This window comes from Rutidosis leptorrhynchoides, chromosome 9 (assembly GCF_046630445.1).
Source record: "Rutidosis leptorrhynchoides isolate AG116_Rl617_1_P2 chromosome 9, CSIRO_AGI_Rlap_v1, whole genome shotgun sequence".
Taxonomy (NCBI): domain Eukaryota; kingdom Viridiplantae; phylum Streptophyta; class Magnoliopsida; order Asterales; family Asteraceae; genus Rutidosis; species Rutidosis leptorrhynchoides.
In genome coordinates, this window is record NC_092341.1 from 277337075 (window position 1) to 277358590 (window position 21516).

The 21516-nt window shown below is 32.6% G+C and overlaps 1 protein-coding gene across 1 annotated transcript; it reads right to left on the reverse strand.

The window, feature by feature from the left end:
* Window positions 1-814: 814 nt before the first annotated feature.
* On the reverse strand, window positions 815-4729 carry LOC139868790 (uncharacterized). Its single transcript, XM_071857132.1, has 3 exons — window positions 4389-4729; window positions 2820-3300; window positions 815-2608 (listed from the first exon to the last, which is right to left on the reverse strand). The coding sequence occupies exons 1-3, from the start codon at window positions 4727-4729 to the stop codon at window positions 815-817; spliced, it is 2616 nt and encodes an 871-aa protein (XP_071713233.1).
* Between the last annotated feature and the right edge of the window lie 16787 nt (window positions 4730-21516).

Below are 21516 nucleotides of genomic sequence, written 5' to 3' on the forward strand. Positions count from 1 at the left end.
AGAAGTTCACATGAAAATAAAAGTAGGTTGTAAATGCTTTGATATCACACAATTCCATGTTGTATTCCTCTTATTTTATATTTATACTTTTCTTCTGTGCTTATAACTCCCCCTGTCTTCTTTTCATGATTTCGGTTTTGGTTTTGCACCCTGTTTTCATGGCACTGGTATTTTATTTTTTTATTAATATATATGCAAACCAACATATTATATACACACACATATTGTTGGAAGCTTTGACGAGCCCAACACACCCACTATAGAGGATCTAGACTATACTAGACTCACTACACCAACACTTTGATGTTGATTAGCGTTTAATTTTATGAATTCTTAGTGCACAATAGTACTTAGGTGACAGTGTCGACCATATATCTTTAGGCGGTATAACCGACCATGTATTACTTAGGCGGCAGAGCCGACCATATAATAAGAACAACAAAAGTGCACTAAGAACTTAAACACAAACTAAGGCTTGATCGGGAAACTTAACAAAAACACTTATATTAAATTACAATTACAATATTACTTACAAGCTTTCTCTTCTCTACTTTTGCTAACTCACACTCTTCTTCTCTTCTTCACAACTCATATTTCGATGATAGCTATACGATGTAGAATATATTTTTTTTGAAAAGCAGATCAACATTTCATTAATTATCAACTTATACAAAGTTAAGCTCCAGGAGCATACACACAGCAACACCAGATTGTCACAATCATCAGAAAAGAGAGCTTGGGTGCCAAGGAGGCAACCTAGCCCTTTACACGATAGAATTATTACATAATGTAACTACGCGGATTATGAAACCAATCATGCCAAACGATGTTCTTTGTATTGCATCTTTTCGCGATCCACTCGAAGGTCCATGTTTGAACACTTATTCTTGAATATTTTTTGGTTTCGGTTCTTCCATATTAGATATGCACTAGACCATATGACCGCTTGCCAAATACTCTTGCTCCCATCCGAAGTAATTTGATTCGAATTTCCTTGGAATAGTTCATTGAAGCTAATACTCGAAATCCCAGTAATGTCCCACCACTCAAATATTTTGATCCATACATCGAGAGCTTTTTTACAATATAGAATAGAATGTTCCACTGATTCAACTTCATCATCACATATAGGACAACGCACCGAGTGAAGATCTATACCTCGTTTATCAAGTTCTAATAATACCGGTAAACGTTTCCTTCTAGCCCTCCAAACGAAGATCTCAACCTTTTTAGGAACTAGATTATTGCGTAAAGTTCCCAAAACATTCGACCCAACACACTGTAATTTTGAGTTTATTAATTTTGTAAGGCTATTAGTAGTAAATTTACCGGTATTATTCAACGACCACCTCCACGTATCGCCTCTTTGTGGATTAATACATACCGAATTCAGCAGCCCATTTAGTTCGTTCAGCTCACCATTCGCACGTCCAGAAGGTCTTCGGACCCAATTCCAATTCCCTGTACAGCCTGCTCCCACGCACAACAATCTGTCTTTGACCGTAGCATGACAGTTTACCTCAAGACGAGCAAGCCTTTTAAATCTATCTTTTAACGCAACTTCACCTAGCCACGTGTCATCCCAGAATGCTGTAGCAGCTCCATCACCGATTACTTTAGTAAAAGAGCTTCTGAAAGAAAGTCCAAGACAGTCAATCGAGCGACCTGTTGCAATGATGTTAGACCACACTGACTTATAAGCATAGCAAGGTAGATTATCACCACACACTAAACCGCCCGATGAGCCATAAATACTCGAGATGACTTTAACCCACAAGGAGTCGGTTTCGGTTTTGAACCTCCACCACCACTTGCCGATTAACGCCATGTTTTTGCTTTTGAGTGTACCCAAGTTTAACCCACCCTCCTGGAATGGAAGAATAGTTTCCTCCCATTTAACCCAAGAAATTTTAGAATTGTTTCCCGACCCGCCCCAAAAAAAGGAACGTCTTACACACTCAAGTTTTTTAATCACACATGGCGGGGCATGAAAGAGCGAGAAATAGTACAACGGAAGGCTATTTAGCACCGACTTAACAAGGGTCAAGCGTCCACCAAAAGACATCGATCGTGCCTTCCAATCCGAAAGACGTTTCTCGAATTTTTCAATGACCGGTTTCCAACTTTCAAACTTGCGCATATTACCGCCAACCGGGAGGCCAAGGTAGGTAAAAGGAAAGGAACCCACATTACAATGAAATAACTTAGCCATACGTTCAATTTCAATGTTTTCAACACCCACCCCGAACAAGTTACTCTTATGATAGTTAATTTTGAGGCCCGAAGTGAGTTCGAAACATTTGAGAAGTTTCATGAGGTTTCTTAAGTTGCCCTCACTCCACGACCCAAAGAAAATTGTATCGTCCGCATATTGGAGGTGAGAGACCGGAATCTTATCGTGACCAATTTCAACTCCTACAAACAAGTTATTTCTCACGGCTAGTTTAGTTAACACATTCAAACCTTCCGCCGCTAGAATGAAGAGAAACGGGGAGAGTGGATCGCCCTGCCTCACACCTCTTTCTAACATGAATTCGTTGGTTGGTGAGCCGTTGACAAGAATCGAAATAGATGCTGACTTAAGACACACATGAATCCAATTCCTCCACTTTCACCAAATCCCATTATGCTCATTATCTCAATTAGAAATTCCCAACTTAAGCTATCAAACGTCTTTTCGAAGTCCACTTTTAAAACAAGACTTTTAACTTTCTTATGTTTTAAAAACCCAAGCGTTTCATTAGCAATCAACGCCCCATCCAAGATATTTCTCCCTTTATAAACGCGCTTTGTTCATATCCTACAAGATTAGGAATTACCTTCTTCAATCGATTAGCGAGTAATTTTGCAACAATCTTGTAATAGCTACCAATTAAGCTAATAGGGCGGAAATCATTTAACCACAACGGATCAACTTTTTTCGGGATTAAAGTTATGAACGATGCATTGCAGCCCTTAGAAATCTCCCTGGTTTCCCAAAATGAATGAATGGCTTCCATAAGATCGTCTTTTATAACATACCAAAATTTTTTATAGAAGCCAAAATTAAAACCGTCCGGACCGGGCGCCTTAGAGCTACCACATTCATTTACCGCGTTCCATAATTCAGACTCAGTGAAAGCTGCTTCTAGTTCGCAAGCTTCTGTCCCTGTGATACTGGACAAATCAGCCCCAACCGCCCTGGCCCACTGTACCAATTCAGGCCTGTCCAGACTTCTCGATCTGAAAATTTCTTTGAAGTGCTCTGTAACCGCCTCTTTGACGGTTTTCGGGTCCTCAGTCCATTTTTCACCGTATGAACTATACGATGTAGAATATAACACATAAAATTGATCGAAGTTCATTTTTCACCGTATGAACTATTTATTTAAAATATGTAAAAAGAGTTTTTATTCGTAATCTGCTAAAGTTTATATTTTTTGAAAATTTAATGTTTATCTTTTTTGTTGTTCTTATGAATATATAAAGTTAAGTTAATAATAATATGTGAATTACTGTGATAATATTGTTTAAATTTCTGCTATTGTATGATCAAAGATTACATTTTCTTATGTTAGATGTCTATATTTAAGTAATTACTTTAGATATTAAAAAGTTCATTACACACCATAAAACTTTAGGACTTAGTATATTTCTTTATGATGAAGTTATTTCTTTCACAACTTAATACATTCAACAATAAAAATATAAATTATCATACATACACAAAATATGTGATTGTTTAACATATGCCCTATAAGTTATAGCCTGCTTTAATTCACTCAAATCACTACTGGAAAAATGATTTATCCGAACAACATATCCGGACGACAAATCGTCCCGGAATGTCTTCCCGGACGGCAAATCGTCCCAGATGAGTCGTCCAGGAAGGTTCGTCCCAGAAAGTTTTTCTGGACGACAAGTTTTTTTCCCGGACGGAAGGTGGGGCCCACACTGACTTTCAACGCTAGCCTTCGTGGACGATATTTCCGGACGACAAGTGGAGACGAGAAGTCGTCCCTAAAGATTTAATATTAAAATATATTATATTTTTATTAATAATTATTTAATGATAACAGAAAAATAAAAATAAACCGGGACGACTTTTCCTGGATGACAAGTTGTCCGGAAAGTTGTCTGCTGTTTCCAGACATATTCGTTTCTGCTGTTTCCAGCCGTATTCGATACGGCACATTTCAAGTATCCAAACCTGCTACATAAATACGATTATAGTTTCACAAAATACCACAATAACATTAAATAAAAGTATCCAAACGCGACAATAATTATCCAAACATTTTAAAATCCGAAAAACTACCAAATCAACTAATATCGTTTACAAAACATAACTTAACATTAAACACATCCAACAAAAGCATAATTGTCTTCAAACACACCCAACAAATTACAAATCGCAAAATCCATCATCATACAAATCTTCATCATTGTTACGGCTCGGGCGCGGAGTATTGGAAGTGGAATTACCGGTAGTATACCCAAAATTTGGTAAAACGTCGGGAGGGACTATAAGATTATTAAAAGCAAAGATTCGTTCAATTTGACTTGCCGTGTAGTATGGTTCCATTGGTGGTTGTCTACTCCGACCGGTAGACGATGAAGATGCGGAATTAGTTGCCGACTTTGGTAACTTCGGCCCCACTCCGCGTTGGTGTCCGGTTCGATCACACAAAACTTCTTCCATGATATCGGTCTCGTCTCCTCCCTGTTGTTCTTTTAACAAAGCATTCATTCTTGTCTACAAGGTTAAACAAATATTAATATTATATATATATATATATATATATATATATATATATATATATATATATATATGTATGTATATATATATATGTATGTATATATATATGTATGTATGTATGTATATATATATATATATATATATATATATATACGTTTCGGGACTTATATATATTTACGTATATATATATAAGTCCCGAAACGTGTATATATATATATATATATATATATATATATATATATATATATATACCATTTGACTTATATTTATATTTATAAGTAGTACACCAAAATCTATAAAAATTTATTACTTACGTAGTGCTGTTTTGGTTTGAAATCCTTAGTCCACCCGGTTCCGTTCTTGGGTTTGTGCAAGAGCTTGTAATTTTTGATAGGACCGATTTCCGGACCGTGCTTTATCTTATTCTCGTTCTACAAACACACACAAAATTAACTTAGATGTATATAAATCAAAGAACATATTTTCTAACATTTTATCATTTATGTAAAACATTAAAAACAAGGAGGTTTAAGTAATTTACCAAATGTTTAACTATCGATTTGCTACCATGCAAACTGTGGTATTGGACTTTAGACCGGTTTTTTGCATTTTGCTCACAACGCTTTTGGTATTCTTCGTTAAGCATCAAGTCAACATGTGACGACCCGAAAATTTTCAACCAAATTTAAACTTAATCTTTATATGTTTCCGACACGATAAACAAATTCTGTTATCCTGAGCCTCAAAAAAAAAATTTTTGAACTATTTTATTTCATTCATTTAACTCCGATCACTTACGACGACTCACGAACAGACCTACTAGTTTTACAAATAGAAGATAAATATATATATATATATATATATATATATATATATATATATATATATATATATAATTATATTTAAAATATATCAATAATAATAAATAAGAGGTAACATTTTTTTTACTTCATATCTTATTACTGAAATATTAATTTGACAATCTATAATAGATAATGAATTTCCGAATTTAATATTTCTTATTACATGTTTAATATTTATATGGTCTAGTTGAACTCTAAATTATAGGATAACCCCCTATATATAGTTAACGTTCAATACATGTCTTTAAAAGCTAGATACATTTGATAGGTGATTGTGTATATATATATATTTACATATGTGATAACCTGATAACAATAAATCAATCAGATATATTATACAGAGTATATAATAAGTGTAATTGTATGTTGGTGTAAATGTAAATTATAAAAATCAAAAAGGTGTCGGCTACTTTATATGAATATAAGTCATCTGATGTTAAATGTATTAAGTTTTACAGATCACAAATTCCAACTTTTAACCTTGATTGGCCAAACATGTTAACAACCTTATGTAGATGACTAGAGTCTTTGTAAATATATCACTCCCATAGAATACTGAGTAAGCCATAAACCAAAACATACCACTCAACATTAGCTACCGTTTTAAATATGATTTACAATTGTGAAAGTCTTGTTCTTGGATTAGGAAAATAGTGTCAGTAGGATATGAACAAGAAAACTTTCACAGGTTATATTAAAGTAATAAAAGTGGTTGTTCTTTTCTTTTTTGTGAATAAGAGAAAATTTAACTTATATATATACATCACCAACCCACCACCATTTTGCTCACTACCCTTCTGTATCAATTACAACTCATGCCCAACGAAACTACAAACCATACTCTTCGAGACCATCGATGTTCAACCATCATCCGATAACCATCTTCTTTTCATTTGAGAAACACAACCCACCACTGCCACCACCATTCTTTCTATGCTTGATCCAACCTCAATCAACCACCTTCACCCAAGATCAACTCACCAATTAACCATCGTCAACCACCATCAACAAACAATTGTGGAACCACTATCATCATCGTTATTTATTTCTTCTGCTCCAATTCTTTCGTTTTTCTGTTTACTGTACGAAGCACCACCACCACAATCTACTTTTACAACTATTTTATGTATCTGTTGTAGCTACGCTTATGTTTCATCCAAAGTACTGCTATATGAGTTGTTTCGGTTTCTGTTTTCACAGCCACCCACAACCACCATCACCTTTCTTATTCAACTTATCATCACCACTTAGAACCCCAACCATCACCATCGAAGAACAAACCCAAACTGCCTTCACCACCCTTGATATAACCACCATTAAAACAATCGAAATAATGATGTGCTACTACTATCCTCGATTCCGTTTACACCCGAACAACAAACCACCGCTACTACCAAAGATCAAACCCATTTAAACATCTACTATAAACTAACTGCTACAACTACTTCTGTTGAGAACCAAGACCACAACATCATTATTTTATTTTATTTTATTTTATTTCGTTGGCTACTGCTACAACTACTTCTCGAAGTTTTTGTTTTGTTTCCAATCGTGAAGAACCAATTCAAAATCTTGCTGCTGCTGTTTTAATTAAACGATAATGATGATGATGGTGAGATTTATTTTTCTATGATGATGAAAATAATTAAATCAATTGATGATGATAGGTATAGTTTCTGTTTCACTTTTTCCCAACGAAAGAAACCCACCACCAAGGTGACAGCTAATAAATTTTGTTTTAATTCTCCTCTTATCACGAACCTTAAAATGGGATTATCAAATTAGGCTTATATAAAAAAATGGACTTTGTGAAATTGCTTAATTGGGCCGCTACCTTGTTTTCCTATTGGGCCGAACTATAGTGATGGACACCATATGATTACGGTATTATGCTATAATGAATGATGATGTTATGGCATATGCATGATGATGACGTATGATGATGAAATAGAGTTGATAATGATAGGTGATGAAGATAATCGGTTTGATACATGATAAATGAATAATCGAGCAAATAAAAAAAATCAAAACGCACTATTGGTTAAGTGGTTTGGGAAGGAATTGATCTTATACAAGAGGTCGTGGGTTCGAACCCTGGCTGCTGCAATTATTTTTTTTTATCAACAAATAGCTGTATCAGTTGGGCCTGTTGGGCTTGGTTGAATTAGTTATTGGGTTTATTAAAGAATCGGACTAGGCTATTATCCTAGGGCGGGCTTCTTGATCATTGGGCTTCTGATGAGCTAGAACTTCTGGCCCGTACACATTTTAAGGTATAATTAGTATTAGTATTAGTATTTGTATTATTATTATTATTATTATTATTATTATTATTATTATTATTATTATTATTATTATTATTATTATTATTATTATTATTATTATTATTATTATTATTATTAGTATCATTTTCATTGAAGACTAACATTTTAAGTAAAAGTATCATTTTTAATATTATTATCATTATTAGAAAAATTATCATTTTTATCAAAATTATTATTATTACTATCATTATTATTATTTTGACATTAATGTTATTATTTTTATATTATCAATATTAGTATCATAATAACTATTATTATTATTGTAAAATAAAACAAGTTTTTATTTATTATTATTATCAAAATTATTTTATCAAATAACTATTAGTTATATAAAATCATATTTATTACATATAACATAACTATATTAATACTTTTATAATAAATATTAACAAATATAATTAATTAGGTTACTAATGAAAAACCTAATTAAAATAACAATTAAATCACTAATAATATATAAATTTGTTCGACTACCATTATATGTGTTAATATATATACCTGATATAGGTTCGTGAATCTAAGGCCAGCCCTACACTTGTTCAATGTCGCCATATGTATTTTTACTACAAAATACAGTATGGTGAGTTCATTTGATTCCCTTTTACTCTTTACATTTTTGGGACTGAGAATACATGCGCTACTTTTACAACTGCTTTATTAAATGCTTTTGAAATACATTTTGAACTACGAATACATGAAATGCTTTTATAAATGTTGGACGAGATAGACACAAGCAAAACATTCCTCGAATGAATTATGTGGACGTGATAATTGCCACCATTGAATTATGTGGACGTGATAATTGCCACAATTGATATGAATATTTTTCCCCTGATTATTATTGCTTGGTAACCTAAGAATTAGGGAACATCACTAATTTTGAGAATTAGTGCACGCCTAATTGACGCGAATCCTAAAGGTAGCTACCAGGTTTAACACCCCCACCCAGAATGTTCACTAGACGGAAGGGCTAGTGGGCGTGGTGTTTAGTACTTCGAAGTTTATATGGTTATTATACAGACGAGATGTTCTGTTTTGGGGATATTATTATGCGCATTATATGTTAAGGTCAGTTACCAAGTCAAGCTATGAAAGAAATGAAAAGTGAATGTTATGTATCGAGAGAATGATTTTATACACAGGTTATGTGTATGTTATTTTTGTGCACAAGATATGTGTACGGTTACTAAGATTTATGAAAGATGATTTCGTACACGAGAAAGGTGTACTGTATTTAAAAGATATCGCATGTACATTACAGGTGGGTATAGGATTCGGGCCCATTTGTACCATGCAGGATTTAAATCTTGTGGTCTATCAAAATGATGAATTTTATTGTTTACGATAAACTTATGAACTTACCAACCTTTTGGTTGACACTTGAAAGCATGTTTATTCTCAGGTATGAAAGAAATATTCTGCTGTGCATTTGCTCATTTTAAAGATATTACTTGGAGTCATTCATGACATATTTCAAAAGACGTTGCATTCGAGTTGTCGAGTTCATCAAGATTATTATTAAGTCAATTATAGTTGGAGGTATTATGAAATAGTATGCTTGCCGTCAACTTTCGATGTAAATAAAGTTTGTCTTTTAAAAACGAATGCAATGTTTGTAAAATGTATCATATAGAGGTCAATTACCTCGTGATGTAATCAACTATTGTGAATCGTTTATATTGTATATGAACGGGGCATTTCACAACAAAAGGATTCCAGATTTCGGCTTCAACGTCCAGTGGTGGGAGGGAACGAACAAAATCAATATCATTAGGATATTGACTTCAGATGTTTTTGAAATAACCTTGTTGTTCACTTTTTATGTTTTCCCATCTATCCCTCGCTATCTTGTTAATAGCAGCTCGGACTAGATGTTCTTTATCCGAATCTAGCCAAGTTTCAATTTTAAAGATATTCTACGATATAAAGTAACAGATATATTAGAAGATTGTATATAAGAAACGCATATATATATATATATATATATATATATATATATATATATATATATATATATATATATATATATATATATATATATATAAAGTATATATGTATGTATATGTATAAGTACTAATTAATTAAACTTACGCAGATATCAATCCAATCTAATTCTTTTGAAGGCCTTGGCACATCCGCCCAACACTCATAATGTTTCGGGAACTTCGGGGACCTAACAACACTAGATATCAAAGTAACAAACATTGAATTATTGGGGCCTATCGGATTAACGGTATTCCACTTAAAATCAAAGTCAATATCGAGTCGTCCTTGAGCATCTTACATTTTTCGTAAACCTATGTTTTTTTATTTTCCCCGTGTATTAGGTTGGGGTTCGTTATCTTGGCCACCGGCCCCCGCACCGATCATTAGGAAAATGAGAGCAAAGAAATTCCTCTGCATAAATACAAATAAAGTGAATAGAACAATGATATATATATATATATATATATATATATATATATATATATATATATACATACATACATACATACATATATGCATAAATATATACATTAAACTATAGTTTTTTTAACAACTATATATATATATATAGTCGTTAAATAAAAACTATAGTTTAATGTATATATTTATGCATATATGTATATATATATATATATATATATATATATATATATATATGTGTGTGTGTGTGTATGTGTGTGTGTGTGTGTGTGTGTGTACATATACATATATTTCATGCGAAAAATTTAAAAAGACATTCATAGAAATAACATTCATAAAAATATTAAACATTTGATTACAACAAGCCTTTTTTGGTAAATGACAAGAATTACACATCAATAATCATCATCATCGCTAGAAATAAGCTTCATTTTGAGGAATTTAGGGATTTAGCTCATCGTCAGCCACCACATCATCATCATCATCATCATCATCACATATGTCACGAGGAAGGGAAAAAGGGTCTAAATCACAAATGTCATCAGCCACCACTCTCTGAATGTTTGTCTCAACTATGGATGCGTACAACTAATTTACTAGTTAGCAAAAATTCGACAACATTTCCCCTAAACTTCTCAAATATGTCATATTAAACGCATATTTGTAGGAGTAAAGGGAAAATGTGTACCAAAATTTTTGTAACTAGTAAATTCGTTATACGCATCCACATCTTAAAAGAGACAAAACACACAGAAAGCAGTCCCAAAAAGGGGAACTTCCAAAGTTAATTTCTAATAAATTAACCTTGAACGGGTATTCTATAGGATTGATTAATTTCGAACCTAAGGTACAATTATTCCAAAATTAACCATTAAACCTAACAATGTTCATAAAACAATAAGCATAAACATAAACATAAACAATAAAATTTATACTTATACTTATACTTATTCTTATACCCATCAATTTACTAACTAAATATATATCTAATTTTCTAATTTTCAGTTTATATTATTTAAAAAAATATTAATTCGGAATAAATATATAATTAAAACTGTTCTTGACACTTTCATCACCAAACCCATCAATTTACTAACTAAAAATATATCTAATTTTCTAATTTTAAGATTATATTAGTCAAAAAAATATTAATTTTCAACATAACTAAACATAATCAAAAATATTGAAACTGATGTTAATTACTAGTTTTTTAGCATTTGTGTTGTGTTTCATTTTCAAGTAACTGATGTAATTTCTTTTGAAAGTATTGTGTTGTAGTTTGGAAGTATTGTGTTGTACATTGGAAGTTCCATTTAATGGTAGAAATATCTAATTAATATGTGTGTTTCAGTTTCTAATTAATATATGTGATTCAGTTTCTAATTCAAGCTTTACCCCTAATTAAGAGGTTGTAGACGATGTGAACTCACTATTAATTATACTCTATACCCTAAACCCTAATTAACCTGATGTTATACGAGGCGTATATGAAATAGTGTATATTTTACTAGGAAAAACTATTAAATACGATACAATTTTACACAAGATATTTATTTATTTATAGAATGGATATACCTAAACCTTGCTACAACACTTATAGGCAGTGTACCTAATCGTACAGTAGTGTAGTTTTTAGTAAGTCCGGTTCGTTCCACAGATAAATCTTTAAACAAAGCTTAACGCTATATTAGTTTTAATTTATAAAAATACAAATATATATATAAGTAATATTATTATTATAAAGGGGGTTTTTACCGTTTAATGACCGGTTTGTCGATTTTTAAAACTTTAGTCGCAGTTAAAACCTAATGTAAAATATTAAATAAATAAAAGACTTGATTTAAAGCGTAAAGTAAATAACGATAATGAAATTGCGAATAATAAAAGTGCGATAAAAAAACATTACGATAATAAAAAAGTGCGATAATTAAAAGTGCAATTAAATACAATGACAATAAATAAAAATGTGATAATTAGAAGTGCAATTAAATATGAAAATAAAGGAATTATGCTTATTTAAACTTCCGTAATCATGATGTTTGACGCGTTGATTTTAGTTTTATGCCCATGGGTTAATTGTTCTTTGTCCTGAATTATTCAATTTGTCCATCTGGTTTTTGTCCATAACAGTTCATCAGTCATAAATATAAAGTGCGAGTATCCTCGTCAAATTATCCTTATACCCGAAGTCAAATATTCCAACAAATTGGGGACTTAAACTGTAACAAGGTCTTAATACTTTGTTTAATAATTACACCAGGATATCGACTGCGTGTAACCCAAGGTTTTAATACTTTGTTATCAATTATGCCAAGTGTCCTTGTACATAATTTCACCCCTGTTTTAATAATTCTAGTGACTATTAATCCATTCCCGTGTCCGGTTAAATGAACGATTATTCGTACATATAAATATCCCGCTCATCATGTCCGATCGAGTGTATATGGTTATTTATAGGTACGTCCAATTGTAAATCTTTATATTAAAATTAACAAACTATCATTTAGTTAAACAAATATAAAGCCCATTAATAGCCCATAGTCTAATTTCCACAAGTGTCGTTCTATTGTCTAAACCCCAATTATGGTACAAAGCCCAATTACCTAAATTTAATATTTTTAGCCCAACATCATGATTACTTCGCCTTAAATAAGCATAATAATAACTTAGCTACGAGACATTAAATTAAAAAGGTTGAACATAACTTACAATGATTAAAAATAGCGTAGCGTTACACGGACAGAATTTCGACTTACACCCTTACAACATTCGCTAACATACCCTTATTATTAGGATTAAAATTAAAATTAAAATTAAAATTATAATATATATATATATATATATATATATATATATATATATATATATATATATATATTTACGTATGATGAAAAGAAAATAAAGTAAATAATCCGTTGAATTGCATGGCCTTTTATAGGTGGATTTCTGATTTTGTGGGCTCCGCGAGTGCGGCCTTTTTGGGCTTTATAAGCTCCGCGAGTGCGGAGCTGTGGAATCCAGCTCACACAAGTTTGGCTCCTAGCTTACCGACGGATTTTATTATATAAATATAATATAAATATATAATTTATATAATTAATTATATATTATATTATATTTATATACATAATTAATTTGTAACTTTCGGTCCGTTGCGTCGTACGTTGAAAGTTGGTTCATGTCTCGGTTCCGGATTTTCGAACGTCCTTTCGTATAATTTAATATCTTGTACTTTGCATTTTGCGTCTTGTACTCTTGTAATTTTGAGACGTTTCTCATCAATAATTTGAACCTCTTTGCTTGTACTTTGTACTTTTTAGCTTTTTGGTCGTTTGCGTCTTCAATTCGTCGAATCTGTCTTTTGTCTTCACCTTTTAATATTTAAACAAATATTCCTTGTAAATAGGACAACTGCAACTAAAAGCTTGTCTTTCTTGAGGGATAATGCAATGAAATATATGTTCGTTTTTAGCATTATCAAATATTCCCACACTTGAGCGTTGCTTGTCCTCAAGCAATATAGTCTTGAAATATACTAGAATCACTTCTTTATTCTTCACACTTTGTACATCAGTGATTTCATTACGGCGGTATGAACAATGGTAGTAACGTTATGGTTTACAGTCCCACATGACTATAAAAATTTAGATCCTTTAAGGAAATTGGATCTTTATGAAAACATTTGATCTTTTTGAAAATTCAATCTAGTTTTTACCCTAGATAAGTTTTTCGAAATATCCCTTCACCGGTGTTTGCAAATTCTTTTTGTGGGTTTGGTGGGTTTCAGATTTGAAAACTTTAGCTCAAAACTTGCGGTTTTGTGTCACCCACTTGCTAACCTTGTATTGGGAAAGCAACACGTCCAGTATACTTGCTCCGTATATTACCTTTCGGTAAACTACCGTCCGGTTGTAAAAGAAAGCGTTGAACAAGCAACTGTTAAGGCAATGTCCCCTGACATGCTTTTAATTATGGTCTATAACGTGTCGGATGCAATTACTATCCTTGGTAGGAGCAATAGTAAAGCTCACCCTTATAATTTTCCGGTCTGGCACAAGGTCCTGTCTTTGACCATGCTATGCAACCACCGTTCTTACGGTTGACACCCGATTTGGTTCAGGTGACCTAATGAATTCCAGGTGAATTCCTAGGATTTTACGTTCAATGGTAATGAACGCATTAAAAATGGGTTTTCAGAAAACAAATCGGTTTGAAATTTTGATCAAAATATTTTCTCGTTCAAGCTCGAGTTTAGATATCATTGAATTCCATGAGTTTGTAATTCTCAATCTTTAAGGTCAATCTCAAGGATTGAGTAATATCAGTCTTAAAAGCTGATTTTTGATCTTTAAGGAGATTATCCTTTCTGGGGATCTGATTCATTAGTCTTATCAAGTTAATTTGCACGGCGTCCTCCCCATTTTACAAGACATATCCTCTCATGGTTAGGATAAGTATGACCACTTGGCGACCCTGTTTGATGCTGAGGTCCGTGGATTTCCTGCTGATTTTATAGATGATTTTTCTAGATTTTTCGTCAACCTACAGCTGGTCTAGACGACAACTTCATGACCTAAATCAAGAAGCGCGTTTCTTTTTTGGAAGACTTTACTTCCTTTTAATGATGGAATTGATTCATCGTGTAGATCCATCTTTCTTACAGTAAATCGGGTAAAACTGTTTAGTTTAGTCCAAAGCAAAAGTATCTTCAATTATTTGTTACAAAAATATGTGACTTATGTTTTAAATAACTTGGTAAATTTTTCCACACTTGGCTTTTATTTTCTTTTATTTGCCTTTTTATTGTCCTCTATTCCATTTTAAATGAATTCTAACATTTTGGTTTGTTTCTCAATTTATGTCCTTTCCGAGGTAACAATAATTTCGGTGTTAACACCTAGTTTTATCGTTCATAAATATGTATAAACATGATTTTGAATTCATTTAATTAAAAATTTTGAAAATTTTTACTAGAAGTGGGTAGTCAGTATATAAGACTAGGGCTGTTCTTTGTTATCAGAGAGCACTAGATTCTAATACAACTACTACGTTACTAGTATTTTTAATGGTAACCAAGTGTTTAAGTTAAAAATTTTAAAAATCCGAAAGAATTTAACCCCTTTCCACACTTAAGATCTTGCAATGCCCTCATTTGCAAGAAATCGGTAACAACTTAAATTATTGAGGGTGATTAGCGTAGAAAAATAATTAAATTTTACCAAAGTTTCCAAACATATTGGCGTTTGTTTGCTGAATGATAAATGGTGCACATCATTTGTTCATTCTGTCTTGTTGTTACATCACATTTGTTTTTCATTTTTGTCGTCAAAAGTACTAGCTTTTGCTGAACTTAATGCCAGTCTTTGAAAATGCGCTGTTTTACCCTGTTTTGTACATGAGATAAACTACAAACACATATATACATATTTTTTAAGTTGGGTTTTCACACCACGTTCAAAAATTATTAAAATCTAATAAAGTTAGAAAATTATAAAAGCTATTATAATAATAAAATAAGAAATAAGAAATAAGAAAATTAAGAATTAGTAACATTACAATAAAATAAACAAAAATAGAAAATTACGGATGAGGAGGATGGTTCCAGTATGGGTCCCAAGCGTATCCATAGATGCTGTAAAATGCTTGGGCCGGGTCATATGTAGGATATGGTGGTCGGCTCTCTAAAGTCCAAGCAGCAAATTCGGGCATAACGGTAGGAATGTAGTCTCTACCTACGTGTGTACAATGACTTATGATTTGGCTTTGATGATACTGCCAATCTTGAAATGCTTTTTATCTAGCCATTTCATATTCGTGTCGAGCCATAAAAATTTGCATTTCCGTCATTGGATTACCCCCTCCCGGTTGACCTTGCTGTTGATCTCTCTCAACCTGTGGATGCCTGCCATCATAACGTGCTGCCGCGTTGTTTCGTTTCTTTAAGACCTTAGCACCATGATAAACACGCAAATCTATTCTATCGCGGGGTTCTGGTTCTGCCATTAATATTCCCCCCCGACTTCTATCCACACCAAGATATTCAGCAATTAAAGTAATAAATATACCACCTCCTATTATGCTACCACACCTCATACCCCTAACCATAGTCAATAAATAATAACCCACACAAAAAGGTATACTTACAGCGCTCTGTGGGTCTCGAATACACATGTGGTAAAACAAATCCTGTTCATTTACCTTTTTCTTATTCTTACCTCGTTGTGTAATCGAATTGGCTAAAAACCTATGGATTACTCTTAATTTAGCTCTATCAATATCAAGGTAAGAGTATAATCCCCCTTGGAATCGGCGATGGCTAGTCATCCTACTCCATACGTCATTCGTATCAAAATTCTCATCCACCCTCCTACCATAAACTATTAACCTCTGACAATCATAAGATGCTAGCTCCTCGGGCGTATATATACGTAAAGCCCGAGCCATATCTAGTAAAGACATATGGCGCATCTCCCCTCCTAATAAAAATCTAAGAAAACTACGATCGGTTAAAGTATCTACCCGATCATTTATTTCAACAGTACATAATAACTCTATACACCATTCTCTATACACAGGTCTACGCATGTTGAATAAACTTACCCAATCACTAAAAGTAGAATTACCATACCTTTGAGTAAGTAATTCCCTGATTGGCTCGGCCAATTCCACTACCTCTAATGGTTCCCAATCTATAACTCTGGGTACCTCAACATTATTAGACACAAGGTTGTGTAGGTTCTTTTGATATTTTGGATAGTCTATCCAATATCTATCAAATCTCAAATTCGGATGTAAATCTGCCTCATGAATGTTTGAATATAAAACAATTGGGTGAGGCATATCTTGTCGGTATTGGTTATTAATTTCCTGTTGATCTGCATCTTCCGGAGGAGCATTGCGAGCCTGGGATGAAGATTCACCCCTTTCAGTCTGCAAAATAAACACAATTTTTGTGCATCCAAATATGCATTAGTTTTAGCAAAATCATAAATCTAAACAATTACAATGACATGTTTAATCCATATTAAACTCTATACACATTTTCAAAGTATTAACAATTCTACACTTTTACAAATATACTTTTACAAAAATGTACACAAAGTTCCTTCGCATTTATCTTTTAAAACATGTCAAAAACAATCACTATAACAATTAAATAAGTTCCTCATGGCATTCATATCAATTAAATCAAGTTCATGCAATTTTGGTTCAAAAAGTCCACTTTAATCTTCATAAATCATGTTTAGGATCAAAGTTTTGATCATTTAGCAACCTAAACATGTTACACTACTCAATTTAGCATAAACTAACAACAAAATTCGGCCATAACCTGTTTATATCAAAAAGCCCTAATTTTGCTCAAGAACACAAACCCTAGATTATTCAAAAATTGAAGTTCAAAGCTTCTAATTATGTTAAATAGCATCAATCTAGGTTATACAAGCATAATACACAAATAATTGAAGCATTATTACACTAGAAAGCATCAAAATCGAATTAGGCATGAAATTGTTCAAGAACACTAAAAATTCGGATTAAATGGTGTTTAGGTGTAGAAATTTACCGATTTCCTTGAGTAATTCCTTGATAATAGTCTCCTCATTGTAATTTTATGAAAGATTTGATGAAAAATGGTGAAAAATCACGAATTTGGGAGTGTTTTTCGTGGGTTTTTTCGCAGAAAATTGGTGTGGTTGGTGTACAAACTGGTCTGTTCGACCAGTTATATTTTTTTCTGGATTTTCTAAGCTCCGCGAGTGCGGTGGTGGGAACCCACAAAGCACCGCGAGTCGCGGCTATTTTTTTTTTTTTATAAAACCTTATAACTTTTTAAAACATTTAATTAATTAAATTCTAAAAATTTTGTTTTCCTTTAGGAGCGAGGGCGTTTCGGATCGTTGTCCTAGTCCGTCCCTCGACAAAATTTTAAAATTTGTCAATTTAAAGCGCGGTTTTAAAAGCAAAGATTTTTGGGGGTTTTTTTTTTAATGTTTTTGTCATACTTTAGTTCAATAAGATTAAAAATAATGATAATAAAAGTTCTCGTCCCACCCTCGGGTAAAGCAATTTCGGTTCAACGACCTAGTCTTCAACTCACGACGAATTTTAAAAATCATATTTTTAACTTAGCAAAATAAAGTAAATTTTTGTTTTTAAATTTACACTAAACTTAAATTTAAAGTGCATAAAATTAAAAATTCATATTAAAAATTCACACCAAACTTAAATTATATTTTTGTTTTAAAAATATTAATTTTTCAAATATTTACAATTTTAAATATATATTAATTTTAACAAGTTTACAATATTATTTTAATATTAATTTTAAAAACAAAGTAAAAATAAATTAAAAATCTTTTTGGTCTTTTATCCCACTTTAATCAATCAAATATTATCAAAAATATATGCCCCTCTTTTCGGTAAAGTATTTTCGGTTCCATAACCTAGTTTAACTCATGACGAATTTTTGAAATATTTTAGGTTGATTGATTAAAGATATTTATACCTTAAGAATAAACGGTAAATTTCGCAGTGATGTAATAAATTTTTGTATGATATCAATAATTTCGGTCGCAAGACCTAATTTTATCGAATACCAATTTAATACTTTATAGCGAACAAATTAGCGTTTATTATCAAAAGGTTAAAAATAAAAATAAAAATAAAAACTGTACAAACTTACCTGTGAGATAGTATTCTTAGTGATATGCTCTAGCCCACTCATAAGATAGTCGGACTAATTGATTTTCCATAGCTACATAGGCGTAACCTCGAGCATTCAATATTTTTTCTTCTAAACATATGAACGGTCCGTCTCTGCATAAAGTAATGAATTCGGTATTGGAATATGTCTGATTCGTCGAACATTTTCCTTCGTGTGACCATTTTCCGCATTTGTGACATCTTTCAAGGTGTCGTGCTCTCCTTTTCGCTGCGGATTTTGATTTTCCTTTACCAAATTATAACTTATTATTTTCGCATCTGAATTCTTTTCTTACTCCGTCCAATTTACTTCTGATTAATGATACTATTTCACTTGGAAGGGTGTCATTATTACGTTTAGTGATCAAAGCGTGTAGCATTAGACCATGGTTTAATTCACAGGAAGTCTTCATCTCGTAAAACCTAAAAAAAAAAAAAAATTCAGAATAGGGGGAGAAGACTAGTTCTTTAGGGTCTGCTAGGGAAAGACCATTCGGGTTCTATTTTCGAGAACTACACGAAAACAGAAAATCTAACTCTAACAGAAATACATATTATCCTTTAAAAACTTGATTCTCCCCACACTTAGTTAGCTGTGGTGTCGAAATTGTGATTAACTTCGTTGTCAACTTCCATTGGACTATCTATGTAATGTTTAACTCTGTGACCATTAACCTTAAATTCAATCCCACTTGAATTTATCAATTCTACTGTTCTGTATGGGAAAACTCTTTTGACTATGAATGATCCAGACCATCTTGATTTCAATTTTCCAGGAAATAGCTTGAATTGTGAATTGAAAAGAAGAACTCTGTCTCCTTCTTTAAATTCTTTTGAACTTCTGATTCTTTTATCATGCCATTTCTTCATTCTTTCCTTATAGATTAACGAATTTTCATATGCTTCATGTCTTAATTCTTCTAATTCGTTTAGTTGACTTAACCGTAGACGTCCAGCTTCATGTAAATCAAGATTACATATCTTCAAAGGTCAAAATGCTTTGTGTTCAATTTCTACTGGAAGATGACATGCTTTTTCGTAAACGAGTCTAAAAGGTGTGGTTCCAATTGGAGTTTTGTAGGCTGTTCTAAAAGCCCAGAGTGCATCCTCCAATTTTATGGACCATTCCTTCGGATTTGATCCTACGGTTTTCTCTAGAATACGTTTTAAAGCTCGGTTGGTATTTTCAACTTATCCACTTGTCTGTGGATGATAAGCAGTGGAGATTTTATGAGTTACTCCATATCTTTTAAGAACTTTCTCAAGTTGATTATTACAAAAATGAGTTCCCCGATCACTTATTAAAGCTTTCGGTGTTCCAAACCTTGCAAAAAGACGTTTTAAAAAGTTGACTACAACTCGTGCATCGTTAGTTGGGAGAGCTTGTGCTTCCGCCCATTTAGATACATAATCAATGGCAACGAGAATATATAGATTATTATGAGATTTTGGAAATGGACCCATAAAGTCAATACCCCAAATGTCAAATACTTCACATACTTGAATGACATTTTGTGGCATTTCATCACGTTGACTTATTTTTCCGACCCTTTGACATGCATCACAGGATTTGCAAAGAAGGTGTGCGTCTTTGAAAATTGTAGGCCAATAGAATCCAGCATCATAAACTTTTCTTGCTGTGAGCTGAGGCCCATAATGCCCTCCTGTTGGTCCTGTGTGACAATGATTTAAAATTTTACTAGCTTCATCTCCGAATACACATCGGCGTATTATTCCATCGGGACAACTTTTAAACAAATGTGGATCTTCCCAGAAATAGTGTTTTATATCACTAAAGAATTTCTTTCGTTTTTGGTACGACAATCCTTTTTCAAGGAATCCACATACTAAATAGTTTGCATAGTCTGCAAACCATGGAATTTCATTATAATCTATCTTCAATAGATATTCATCAGGAAAGTTGTCTTGTATGGCCGATTCATTTAGAACTTCTAATTCAGGATTTTCAAGACGAGAAAGATGATCAGCGGCGAGATTTTCTGCTCCTCTTTTATCTCGGATTTCAATATCAAACTCTTGTAAGAGTAAGATCCAACGGATTAATCTTGGTTTAGTATCTTGTTTTGAAAATAGGTATCTAAGAGCAGAATGGTCGGTATAGACCACCGTTTTTGCTAGAACGAGATATGAACGAAATTTGTCAAAAGGAAAGACAATAGCAAGGAGTTCTTTTTCAGTAGTTGTGTAATTTGTTTGTGCTCCTTGTAACGTCTTACTAGCATAATATATAGGTTGAAATCATTTTTCAATCCTTTGTCCTAAAACGGCTCCCATTGCAAAATCACTTGCATCGCACATTAGTTCAAATGGTAGATTCCAATTTGGAGTTATCATGATTGGCACATTAGTGAGTTTTTCTTTAAGTATATTAAAAGATTTGATACATTCATCTGAAAAGATGAATGGAGCATCCTTTTCTAGGAGTTTATTCATAGGAGTGGCAATTTTAGAAAAATCTTTT

Excerpts from the sequence above, each read along its gene's own strand:
- LOC139868790 (XM_071857132.1), bottom strand. The coding sequence starts at position 4,729 with ATGAATGCTTTGTTAAAAGAACAACAGGGAGGAGACGAGACCGATATC. Across the intron at positions 3,301-4,388 it reads GATGATGGATTTTGCGATTT|TTCATACGGTGAAAAATGGA; the intron begins GTAATTTGTTGG and ends TACATCGTATAG. Across the intron at positions 2,609-2,819 it reads TCGCTAATCGATTGAAGAAG|TGGAGGAATTGGATTCATGT; the intron begins GTAATTCCTAAT and ends ATTTGGTGAAAG.